At 33.8% G+C, this 12,819-nt stretch overlaps 1 protein-coding gene across 4 annotated transcripts in view; it reads left to right on the plus strand.

Moving 5' to 3' along the window:
• The window catches only part of LOC126763151 (uncharacterized), a 33,011-nt gene extending 20,192 nt beyond the window's left edge, over positions 1–12,819 (plus strand). For 3 of the 4 annotated variants that reach the window (XM_050480403.1, XM_050480404.1, XM_050480406.1), the window contains 5 exons: positions 2,423–3,346; positions 7,772–8,001; positions 8,078–8,302; positions 9,070–9,885; positions 11,107–12,819. In XM_050480403.1, the coding sequence (XP_050336360.1) occupies positions 2,423–3,346; positions 7,772–8,001; positions 8,078–8,302; positions 9,070–9,885; positions 11,107–11,877 (2,966 nt within the window). In that variant the 3' untranslated portion in view covers positions 11,878–12,819. Of the gene's footprint in view, positions 1–659; positions 877–2,422; positions 3,347–7,771; positions 8,002–8,077; positions 8,303–9,069; positions 9,886–11,106 lie in introns of those variants that run through there. The other variant, XM_050480407.1, reaches the window with a different exon arrangement.

Consider the following 12,819-nt stretch of genomic DNA (forward strand, 5'->3'; position numbering starts at 1 on the left):
CCATTTTGCATGTACACAATTTCGTTGTGGCCATACTAATACCTTTCACTTCAATGAAATTTTAATATTTTGTTCAAAGTGAAATTTTTTATGCAAAAAATAAGTAAATAGGTAAATATTTTTGCTTTAAATTATCAGTTGTTATTACAAATGATATAATAGAGCTATAATATAGCTATTTTATGCTTTTATTTGTAAAATAGCATCAAGTTTGTTAGAGCTGTGAATAATTTTACATTTTACATATTAGTGGCATCACCACTCTACCTCCTCTTTCTATCTTCCATTCTACTGTCAACTCTACTGTCGTCGTACTGTCGTTGGCAAAAATAGGAAGATATTGAAGTTAGCGAGAACGACAACTGTCGGCCTGCAGTCGTGTAGTCGTGTAGTCGTGCAGCTTTCAAAATAACACTGCCCGTAAGAACGTGTGTATTTTAATATTTGACAGATGTAGTTTGCAGTCTGTCGTAGCCATTGTGTTTACACTTTCAGTGCTCTTTGTTGTGCTCTCTTCGTGAGCGTTTTCTTTATTTACTTGGTTTGTATAATCATGCCGCACAAATGTGCTCCAATCTATTAACCGATAACGCCAAAGCGGAAAAAAGCAGTGAACACCATGCTCATCAATTCGATTTAAATAGCTTCACAGCCGGCAAAAACCTCATTCTACTCAACGGTTGCGGCCAAAGCAGTACTCGTATCGATCACTTAAGCCCGCGCGCACACGCACACACACACACACGCATCTACAAGCAGACGTTTTGCTTTTGGCTATTTTGAAATAGAAAATAAAATAATTTATTGCTGATTCTAGTGACTTCTAAAGAATCGCTTGGGAAAGCAGATAACCAAATTTTTTTACAATTAAAATGGGTAAATTGTGTTTATATTTAATTTATGAGTAGAAAAATTATTTGCCAGAGAAAGTGTTCAAATTGCAATTTGTTATATAATTTTAATGGAAAAATTTTTGGTTTTCATTCATGTGTTTGTACTTGCATATATAATTTCTTTTGTTGTGGCTCAATAAACGAAATCTTTGGACTTTCAAAAACAAAAATGAATTTAGCGGAGAATTATAATTAAAAAATATATATAAAATTTAATCAAATTTTTTCTGAAGAAGTTCACTTACATACTTATATAAAAGTTTACCTTTTATAGTATTTTTTTTTATTTTTTTTTTTTAATTCACAGTCAGAATTCTACATTTTTTTATTTTTAAATCAATAAATTTGTTATACGGATTTATTGAAATTTTATGATTTCAAAATAAAAAAATTATTAAAATTTATTTGAGAAAGTTAACTATGCTATTCAAAAAACTTATTTTCTATCTATTTTTTTAGATTTTTTTTTAAATAATGTAATGTAATTTCGATACAAATTTTATTGAACAGTTTCCATTAAAATTAAATCAGTAAATTTTTGGTGAAAAATTTATATTATAAAAATATGTATCGTATTTAAAAATAAATTGTTAAAATTTTTGTTCGAAAAAATTCACACACATATGTAGGTATGTATGTATATGTACAAAAATTTGCTTTTTAATACTTAGCAAGCGCAAAAATTTTTTAATTATGAAATAAATATTTTTTTTATAAACAATTGTGTTGAAAAAATCTCATTGAACAAAAAAAAAATAAATAAAAATAATTTTTAAAATTCAAAAAACATTAAAGATAAAAAAGTTAAAATTAAATTTTTTTTGAAAGAGCGAAAATGTTTAATTTTCAAATAAAAAAAAATAAGATTGAAACTATTTTAAAGTTGAAATAAAAATTAATGTCATTAATAAGCGAATATTTTCAATTTTTAAACTTTTAATAAATTTGGACTAAACAACTTTTGTATATAAACATACATATGTATATACATATATTAAAAAAATAATAATATTTTTTTTAATTTTCGAATTATGCTGATTTTTTTAAATTTTATTTAGTAGATCTTATGCAGAAATTAATTTTAAAAAGTATCTATTAGCAGTTTCTTATATCTTTTTTTATGATATCAAAAATTATATGTGTTCGTTTGAAAGCGGTTCAAAAAATATTTTGTACTGATAATGCAAAAAAAAATTTAAAAGTTAATTATAAAAAATATTTGTTTTAAGATTTATATATAATACACTAAATATTTAATATAAAATATTTAATTTTTTTAAATTTGTTTTACACTATATATTTAAAATAGAATTGCATAAAACAGATCAATCATCCATTTTGTATTATGTTTTTTATACTAAAATTTTGTTTAAAAATATAAACATGTGCTTTCGAAAGTTATGTTTTTAGTAAAAGAAACTTGATTATTTTAAATATTGTATTTTTGCGTTTAATATGCCAACTTTTTATTATATTTCAGCGCTTCGCATTCTTTTATTAATTTCCTTCATATTTTTACTTATTTACAGAAGCAATGCGTAAACTCGACGCCACATTGGTCGCCTACTTGGCCGGCGAGACTAAGTTGCAATCGAAGCAATTGGAGCCGGAGCTGGAGCTGGATTTGAATTCGCAGAATGAGTCGAACGTCGACGACAACGATGAATATGTTCTGGAAGAATTCGCCGATCCCGTCGTTGAAACGGTTGAGAATATCACACGTGAAGAATTGCAGCTTTTCAGGCGCATCAAAAGCATGAAACTGCAATTGGAAGCGCTTACACTAGAGCCAGAGGGCACTAAACGTATGGAGCTGCTACAAAATGATACACGTCCGATATTTACCGTTGAGTGTCAGCTATCGCATGAATTGATCCAAAATTTGCCACGCTACGAAATGTTCCACATTATGCAATTCGAATCGGAGAAATTCCAAAGCCTAACGCAGTGCACCCGTTTCGGTCAGGAGGCTCAACGCGACATCAACCTAACGCCACTCATCGATGAACTCGACAATACTTTGAATGGCAATGGCAACGGCAACGCTGCAGCGGCTGGTGATGCGCCCAACTTTGGACGCATACACTTTGCCGTCTGGTGGCGCGAACCGGGCACTTGCCTCAATGAAATGCTCGGCATGGGCGTATTCGAATTACGCGAACTCTACGATGCCGCGCTGTTGGAGCAGTGCAAACGCATTACGATTCAGCGACGTGGCGTGCCGCTGGCCAATATCTATTTGAAAATCAATCTGCTTTTGTGTACTTTGGCTGACACCAACAACAACAACAATGCAGCCGATTTGAGCTATGAGGCAGCCTTGCAAGCCATGAAACAGCAGCCAGGCGGTGGTAATAAGAGAAAGGGTGGCAGCGGCAAGGGTGCCGCACAATCTTCGGCATCTGGCGCGGCGGCTGCCGCCAATACCTCTGCCACCTCCTCGAATACTACAGGTGAATATCAGGTTGAGCGTTTGGTGTACTTGAAAGATACCGACATTCAATGACTAAGAACACTGTGTGTGCGCGTGTGCGCGAATCCGCCACTCGTTGGTGAATCAGAACAACAACAAAAACCTAGTGGGTATAATTACAATAGTACCCGCATCATAGATTCTGCTAATTACACCATATTACAAAAATCTAATTTCATCATTATTACAAATCATTGCGTCGATGATTTTGTATATGTTTTAGTATTTGTTTTTAATAGTTACGATTTTAGGGTTGCATTTTTTGAACAAAACAAATTCTTATTTGTAATTTTCTTAGTTTGGTTTACTTTAGAGTTTATTATAAATAGCTTGAATATAATGGAAAAGAACGAACAAGAAAAAGAAAAAAAAAAAAAAAACAAAAAAAACAAAAAAAACAAACTTCGTTGTATTTTTTGTATCTATATATTTGTATGTATGTATTTTATGATTTATTTTGCCTTATAATAGGACATTACTCACACCCATAGCGTTAATTTGGTGATGTCACCTTAGCAAATGGTTTTGTCTAGCCTTCCGCACGCCTGATATTGCGCGCCTAGTTGTTAACTAATCGCTTCTATGTGCTTTGAGTCATCGATGGTCGCAGATATTTCTTTTATAATTTGAATTATATTTCGTTTGTTTGTATCACAAGGTTTCTAGGGCAGATACCATCTTCGAAACTATTTTCGAAAACCAGATTAATGTTCGTTGAACAGTAGCTCCTGCATCATTACATAACGGGAGTGCAGCAGACTTGTCACCTCACCAGTATTTCCCAAGGCTACTTCAATATCCATTCAAACATAGTTAGATCCTCGAAATATGGTATGGCTCCAGCGCCACTTCGTTCTGGATACTGTAGCAGCTTGCTGGATGACCCTTATCATCTCTTTACATGTTCCGCTAAACTTAAACTTACTTAATACCCCTCTCCTTTTGGTTCGACCACATCGAGACAGCCCATTTCCTGGACCTATTGACAAATTTGCAACAATGCTGTCGTGATCGCCATCTCGCATGCACCCAGGCCTTTATTTTTAAATCTGGGCCCATCTCCATTGAAATGGATACGGTTTGGTTCGACCACATGACTTGCAGCATAAGCAACAGTTGCAACACTGCAAGTTTGACATTTCAATTTGCAGATACATTTGTTTGCATTTTTGAACGCGTATAATACTAAAATGGAAATTTTGCTGAATCTAATACTAGACTGAGCAAAGAAATGATAGATTTTCCTATTGAAGTCAAAAAGAAAAATTACAGTCTTTAAAAAGAAAAATATAAAACAATCATTTATTAAAACAATATTTGACATTTTCTAGAAGAAAAAACATTTATTTAACTAAACCTAGTTTCAATAAAAAAATAAGTTGAACTTCTTACACATATAAAAAAAAAAAAGGTACATTTCAGTTCTCTACCACAGGCCAAATACTTATCTATTCATATTAACACTATTTTTTTAAATAATCTGCCAACGCCGATTTCATGTCTAGTAGAGCTTTTATTCTTTCTTTTTCTAGAGACAGCTTTTCCCTCTCCATAGCCATGACCTCGTTATGTCGAGCTTCTTTTTAACCGCCTCTGCTTAAAACTTTAAAATGTCTTTGTTAGAAAGTGGCTCTCTGACTGCTAGTCGGTGGAGAACGTCATGCTGATTGGGCGACGTTGAAGGTACCAAATCCAAAGAGCAAATTTGCTATTGGAGGAAATTCATGCAGAACGTGATACCTCCAGGATGTAGCTTCTATACCGGAAGAATTATTTCTTTTCTTAATGCGGTTGTACGTTACCAAGAGATTTAAGAATTTTCTTTGCGCTGTGGTGCTGTCCAGTCTTACATGTGGATTTACGATCAAAACTTTCTTCCACAATACATTTTTCTTCTTTCTCGGATTTAAATTCGTCCTCCATATTCAGCCGTACTCTCAGCAATAACTGCGCCTCCGCATTACTGAGATTTTCACTAAAAATTTAAAAATAATAATTTATACAATTACATAATTTAACTAAATTTCAATACAAAAATTAAAATAAAACAGTTTTGCACTTACAGAGCCAAATGCCATTGAATTATGGACACTTTTTTGAACGTAACTTCGCATTTATGAACGTTCTGTTAGGTGTTCAATATTTACGAACATAGCCTATTACTCATAGAGCATTTATCATATCTGCGATTCGCAGTTTTTCCGTGAATAATATTCTGTGGCTAAGTACTACACCAATAATAGAAAAAGTACGTGAGCTATCATGTCCGTCCCAAAGGCAGACGGATTAACGTAACCGGAAGGCACCCCGATTTTTTTCCGGCTAAGGACTGTTGACTCAGCATTCCTCTGGTCATGTTAATTATCATGTATATTTTGCAAAATCGCGTCTTGGACTTTGCAATTTGAAACTCTATCCAGAGACATACATACATCCCTTTGTTTGCACAAATTACAGCACTCATCCCTCAATTTCGGCGGGTAAAGTTAAAAATTCACATCAACTTTTTGCTCCGTTATGTTCTTCAGGGTCTATCTTGTAAATGATTATTGCGTAAATGATATTTGCGTGAATACTTCATTTTAATGGAAGAAGTTGAGTATAGTTCATTGTGAATTTATTAATCTTTACGATAGATTTGCTTGCTTTGTATATGGTTATCTGAAGCTTGGCTATACAAATTTTTGACGAAGAACGTGAAATATGTTGCTTGCTTACTCTGATTTGTACCTATTCATACTTCAATAAATTCGTGCTTAATCTCAGATTTTATAGAAGAGAGAACTTAGTGTAATACCGCCTACTAACTAGCGTATTTCCCAGTAAGTCCCAGAAAGTTTTATTTTCCTATAAAATTTTCGTTAGTATTCATTCTCTCACTCTCAATTAAAGAAGAATACTTCGATCCACTAAAGTTTTTGAAAACAAAATCCTTATTATGCTTCTAAAATCGACTTATTTTCAATCAATAAAAACAAGCTAAGCATGGATAAGACCTAATCAGAGTAGGATTTATTGTACCAAACAAATTTCCCTAAAATGTACTTTGTGTTGGAATTTGCTGTTAGGCTCTAGCTAGCCCAACCTTTTCTAACTGTAACCTTCTCAAAATAGAAGGAGCTATAACTTTCTTGTTGTTGTTGTCGTGGTGGAGATAGAACATATAAGTTCGGGTCCGAGGACAGAATAAACCTTAAAGTAAATAGATAATGCATTAATTACAAAAGCAAAATTCGAATGCGACCGATTTGGAAAATTTTATTATTGGACAAAAGGTTTGCGGCTTTGTTGTTTAAAAACTGATTCTCAACTGCTACAACAACAAAAGAAATGTAACTTAAGGCATTAATATACATATGCATATAGAGTATGGCTTTTCTGTGTGACAAAAGCATAAAAAATAAATTAATACTAAAAATTCAGTTCTAAATTATTTTAAGGGGGTATTCTGGTCTAGAAGCATGAATTTCAGGTAATTTTTAAAGTGTCATAAAAAAAGGCAATTAATATTTTTAGTATCCATTTTTTATTAGTTATTTGTTAATTTTAGAAGAGTACAGAAAAAAATTAAAAACTAAAAAAAGTAAAAAATTTCAAAAATTATGAGCTGACGAAGTGGGGGTCTCTAAAAATGTCCACGTGACCATACCCATGATTTCAACCCTCCTAGTTATCTGAAACCAAAAAAAAAAAAGATTATTAATCTAGAATAATGTCGCAATGGCCGGAACTACGGAAAAGTGTAAAAAAAAATTTTCACAAAATGGCGACTGTTCACTTTTTCTGACTATTTCGAATTTTTTAAAAATAATAAAAATAAAAATTTGGGGATGGGGCTAGTTCCAATCATAGACAAGCCTATAAAGAAGACTCTATAAAATTTTCAAGTAAATCGGTCCAGTAGAACCTGAGAAATCGTGGGTATCGTTCCGAAAAAGTCAGTTTTGAGAAAAACGCGTTTAAAGTTTAGGAGACAATTCTAGTGAACACGGACGCCACGTCACAAAATCGGCTGTATCTCCGAAAATAAGTCGAATTTTGAAAAATCCTTCCAAAGGTCATATTTTTGAAAGTCTAAACTTTCAAGATATGCAAAAAAATCGATTTTTTCAAAATCCTAGACAAGAATACCCCCTTAAATTGGCTGAGACTTCACCAAAGGCTGATGCTAAAAAATAGTTTGACAGGAAAACCACCAAGATAGCAAATAAACTCGAATGACATTTATACATATGTACATGCAAATACAAACAAATATAATATATGTTCCAAAATGTTTTTTTTTTTTTTTTTGTAATATCGCCTAAAACTATGCATCAAAGGTATTCTTTCAGTACGCTGTTAAAATATTTTTTTTATATTTCGTATATCATATTAACCTAAAATATCTGTATTCTCATCACAGCTAAACAAGCCAACACCAAAGACAACAATAACGAAAAAGTCGGCACAAGCGCCGGCTTTAAGGATGAAACGCTGAAAATACGCCTATTAACGGGTTTGATCTGCGCCACTAAGGTGAAGTATTTGGAAGACACGGCGGATAAGCAATTTGACCTAATGTGTGAGCGTTTTTGGAGAGCACAACCCTCCACAGCAAATGCCAAAGGTGCCAGCCAGTTCTACTATCAAGAGGTTAGCGAGTTTATTAAAAGCATATAGCTTGTTTTTACCAATTTTAGATTATTGTAATCATTTACTCTACTTTTAGCAATTCTCCATTTTACGTGACACGAACTTCTTGAATCATGTCAGAAGTAAACATTTACGTATACTGATTTACCAACATCTACTAAGCAAAGTGTTTGCCGATGGAAATGGTAATATGGAAGATTTGGCAAAATTAGAACCTTGGGGTTTAGTCTTATTGCCGTTGCAAAAATTCTATATAGCATTTAGTAACGATGATATGGCAAATCGTATGATTAAAGAGAAGGTGTGTGTGTGATTATATACATATTTATTATGGTTTGACCGTTCTTTACCAAGTTGATTTTTTTTTAAATCAATCCTTAATTTTACTTCTCCCATACATTTTACACGGGACTCTTTGTTATTTTGCAATAAACTCTTTATCTTCAACAAAAATAAAACTTCAACTTTAGAAACCTGATATTCTAATTCAAAATTTTCCGCTTTACGAAAAAATTTTTTAATACTTTGTTTCATAAAACATGGCTTTATAAGTTACACGCAGTTCAAATTATGCATCAAATGTGCTGAGCATTCATACAAGTGCTTTGTATACTTGCGTTGCTCATACGACATGGAGTACTGTATGACTGCTCAGTTACTGAGCTTTAATACATACACCTGATATACACTTTAACTGCGTGTTATTTTAAAAGGAGTTGTTAAATAGAAAATGTCATCAAGACCTTCTTTGTAGGACGAACATTTTTGTGCAAGAATATTATTTTTTAAGGTTTTATGCTAACTTGTTTAATGCAAAATATCAAAAAACCCCATGTTATATATATACAAATATATATAATATTTACACATTGTTTAAATTTAAAATACAGAGCTGGTTAACATTGGTTCCGTTTTTTACAAAACACTGAAACTTCAACGGACTTTTGCAAATAAAAAAAATCAACTTGAGTAATGACGAGCACACCAATATATATACATATGTATATATGTATTCTTTTATTATTGGCAGTATATATAATATTTATGCCTTTTTTTCTAATCGTTTAGATGCCTGTTATATCTTTTGACGCTTGGGCAACCATTTATGGTTCGGATGGACAGGCGAAGGGCGAAATCAAATGTCTACTAGCAATTGGTAGTGAACAGCAGATAAATGAGCTTAAAAAGCAACGCGATATCAGACCCATACACTCCGACATATTTAACAATCTGGGTGCAAATTGTGATAATCCACTATTTGGCACACTTCGTATGCCGACCAAGAACTGTAAGCATGCGCTTGCACACACTGACAAACAAGACAGTATTCGCGCCACAGTAGAGTTGATGGAAATGTTACAGGAGGCATTACAAAAGAACAATAAGACTAAGGAAAGCAATGAAACACCAGACACGTCACCGTCACCGCCACGGGCGACAAAAACCTCAAAACTAAGTACAGAAACAGTTCCAAGTATCATTGAGGATGATGCGCCATCTACATCACAGGCCGCTGCTGGGTTATCAAAACCTTCATCAGCAACTTGTACAACCGATGCTGAGGTGGCCGAGGGCAATAAACCGATGGAAAAGTCATTCAAATTTGAGCTGACAATAAATTGTGCCGTTGGATTGACACTAAATCCTGGCGATCGTTGCAAGCCTGGTTCAAAAGAATGTAAACGTTCGATTTCGAAACGTTTTCCGCCAGGTGAACCGCCATCTACGTACGTCACATTCCAGGCGATCGACTGCGTAGGTAGTAGTGGATGCTATAATTCACATGAGGGGAACGTATATGCCACGAAGGTTGCGGTACGCTCTCTAGTACCGCATTGGTTACAAACTTTTACGGTCACTGTGGACGGGGAACATTTGACAAATGTGAGTACATTGATGTGCTTTATGCATATACATACATACATATATATAAATTGTAGGATTGCAAAAAATGAATTAAAAGTTTAATTGAATTAAGTTTTTTTATTTTGTAATCCCTAAAATCTTAATTAAAAATAAGGGCTCGCTTAGAGAGATTTATATTTTAATCAATTTAATTTTTTAAGATATCGATGTGCACACGTCTTTTTCTCCCCAAGAAGCTACTCTCGTTTCTAGCGGCAACTCGAGCTCTTCGTCTGCTATAGGTGGTGGTTTGACTCCTAATGCGCCATTAACTGAATCAGTCAGTGCTTGTCGCAAGTTAGTTGCGTCCGAAGTTTGGTCGACGTATTGTCTGATGTCGTCGACGTAGTTAAGGAATAACCTATTGATGTTCCTAGGGGGCGGTTACACTCCAAACAGGTGCCTGCAAGGGTGATTTCTACGAAAGCAACCTAGCAGTAACTGCCTGAAGAGGAGTTCATTAGGCTCCTTAACTGGGAGCATATGGGCCTCAGTACGTGGGTGATCGTTGGGGACATCAAGAGACATTCCGTCGTTGTTCGGAGTGCAATGTTCTGACAAGTATGAAGCTTCCTCATTTGCGTTTCATTTCATCCAGGCGACATATTGGTGCGGCGCAATTTAGGACCGGCCGGCCGATTGCCTTGTAAGTTCCCAACAACGTTTCTTTGACCTTTCCCCATGTGCTGCCGGCTAACGACTTGAGGATTTTGTTGCGGCTCTGTACCTTGACAATAATCGCGATCGTATGAGGACTTAAGGTGCACAGACTGTCAAAAGTTACACTTAAAATTTTAGGATTATTCACAGTCGGAATTTTGACGCCATCGATTGCAATATTATAGTCAAGTCTGTACTGTGTTAAATTCCGTGCAGTGAGGAAGCATGAAAGCGTTTTTTCTTGTAAATTCTGATTTTGGGAATACTACGTAAATTAAAGTTGTTTCCCTTTAAAATAAAAAACAAAATTGTGAATTTTTAAAACACAAACATCTTGGAATTAAAAAAATCCGATTTTGTGATTAACAATTGAATATTTTATTTTTAGTCTAATATGTCGGGATTAAAAGATCCACTCTAATTTTTGTTTTAAAAAATTTGCAACCTGTTCTATATATGTACATACATATCTCGTAAATTTTTAAGCTATACCAATAATATAATCTAATTGCTACATGTTTAATTACGTTTATCTTACAGATCCGGAAAACTTTCGTTTTGAAGTTATGGAAGAAGGCGAATGTGCCATCAGCTAATGACAGCGGAACAAGTACCACCACAGAATTGGTCCCCACGCCGAATGACGATGCCATCATCGGTTATACAACTTTGAACTTGCATATTTTCGTGAAGGGCTTGCAATTAGCTGGAGTTTTCAATGTGTTCGATTTCAATGGACGCATTACGGGAAGGTTAGAGCTACAAGCCAAACCCGCGGATGACTGGTATGTGGAGCATATGATGGAACAACTTTGGCAGACAACACATAAAGAACAACCAAATATGGTAAATAAAACAAAAACTCCGGCTGGTGCTGCTGCACCATCTAATTATGATGCTGCTACTATTACTCTTCCTGATGCTGCTGCCGCTCATGATTCACAAGTTGATGCTGAAATTTACGAAATGGGAAAATCGCTCAAAATCAATCATCTAAATCTTAATGAAGCTGTCAATATTCAATACAAAGATTTGACAAAAATAACTGAACGTTTGCGCGCGCGTCTTACTGACGTGACTGGTACAGATTTGCCAGATGTGTTTAATATGGGTACTCTAAATGATTATCAACCACTAAATGAATTAGATGAAGACGTAGAAATGGATTGTGATTTCTATGAATTTCAGCGCGATATTAACGATCCGTCAGCAGCTGCAACCGACATTGATATAAGTGAAAAAAGTGATAAGAATGAAAAAAATGATCTCATAAAGACGGTGCCAGGCGCAACCGATCCCGCTATTGATTAGTGGCAACGTAGACGCAGGGCTACAACTAAGTCAGCGTTAAAATCAAGAGCTATTAACATTACAACTAATATAAAATATATCACACTCTAGCGCATTTGCTCCAAATAATAGCACATTTAGCATCACAATTAACATTTTTGGCACCATCACCACCGACCGACCGCAATTGCATTACTACCACTGGCTAACTCCTTCATCATTAAACCGCCTACATACAAACATTTATAATAAAAGCTCAATAGTACTTAATGAGCTGTATACGACAGCTGGAACGAAGTCTGCATGTTTTTTTGCCAATTTTTATTATTAATAATAAAATTATATGTGTACCAGTATGATATATATGCCTATTACTATTACTAATTATAATTATAAAGGAAGTTTTAAACGGCCTGCAAATCTTATATATAGCTAAGCGAAATTGTTATTACTTTCTTCTTCCCTTTTTATCATTATAAATCTTAAGGCAAATTCATAGACGAGATAAAGGAAATAAAAAATACTTGCAACTTTATTTCAGTTATACTAATGAAAACTACATATATACAAAAGTTGCTGTCTTTATTACGTCTATACGCCTCCAAGTATTTCACTAAATTAGCATTAATTGTTTATTATATATATGTATATAATTGCATATATACATATATAGCGATAAGTATTGAATTGTTTATTAAATTACGAATGAAAGAGAACTTGTATTCATAAATGAAGTATTTATTTGCTCTAAACTATTATTATTTTTATTAATTAATATAATATTTGAAAAAGTCCAATTTATGTTGAAGCTATTGGTAAATTGGAAAAAATGTAAACAAGTAAACATAAATGTATTTCAAGTCTTATCTAAATAAGTCCAGCAACAAAATCTTTGTGTATGAATTTAAAAATGAAAATCAAAAGAAATTCAATAAAATGTTACCGGTTTTATGTGAAATTAAA

This window comes from Bactrocera neohumeralis, chromosome 6 (genome assembly GCF_024586455.1).
Source record: "Bactrocera neohumeralis isolate Rockhampton chromosome 6, APGP_CSIRO_Bneo_wtdbg2-racon-allhic-juicebox.fasta_v2, whole genome shotgun sequence".
Classification (NCBI taxonomy): domain Eukaryota; kingdom Metazoa; phylum Arthropoda; class Insecta; order Diptera; family Tephritidae; genus Bactrocera; species Bactrocera neohumeralis.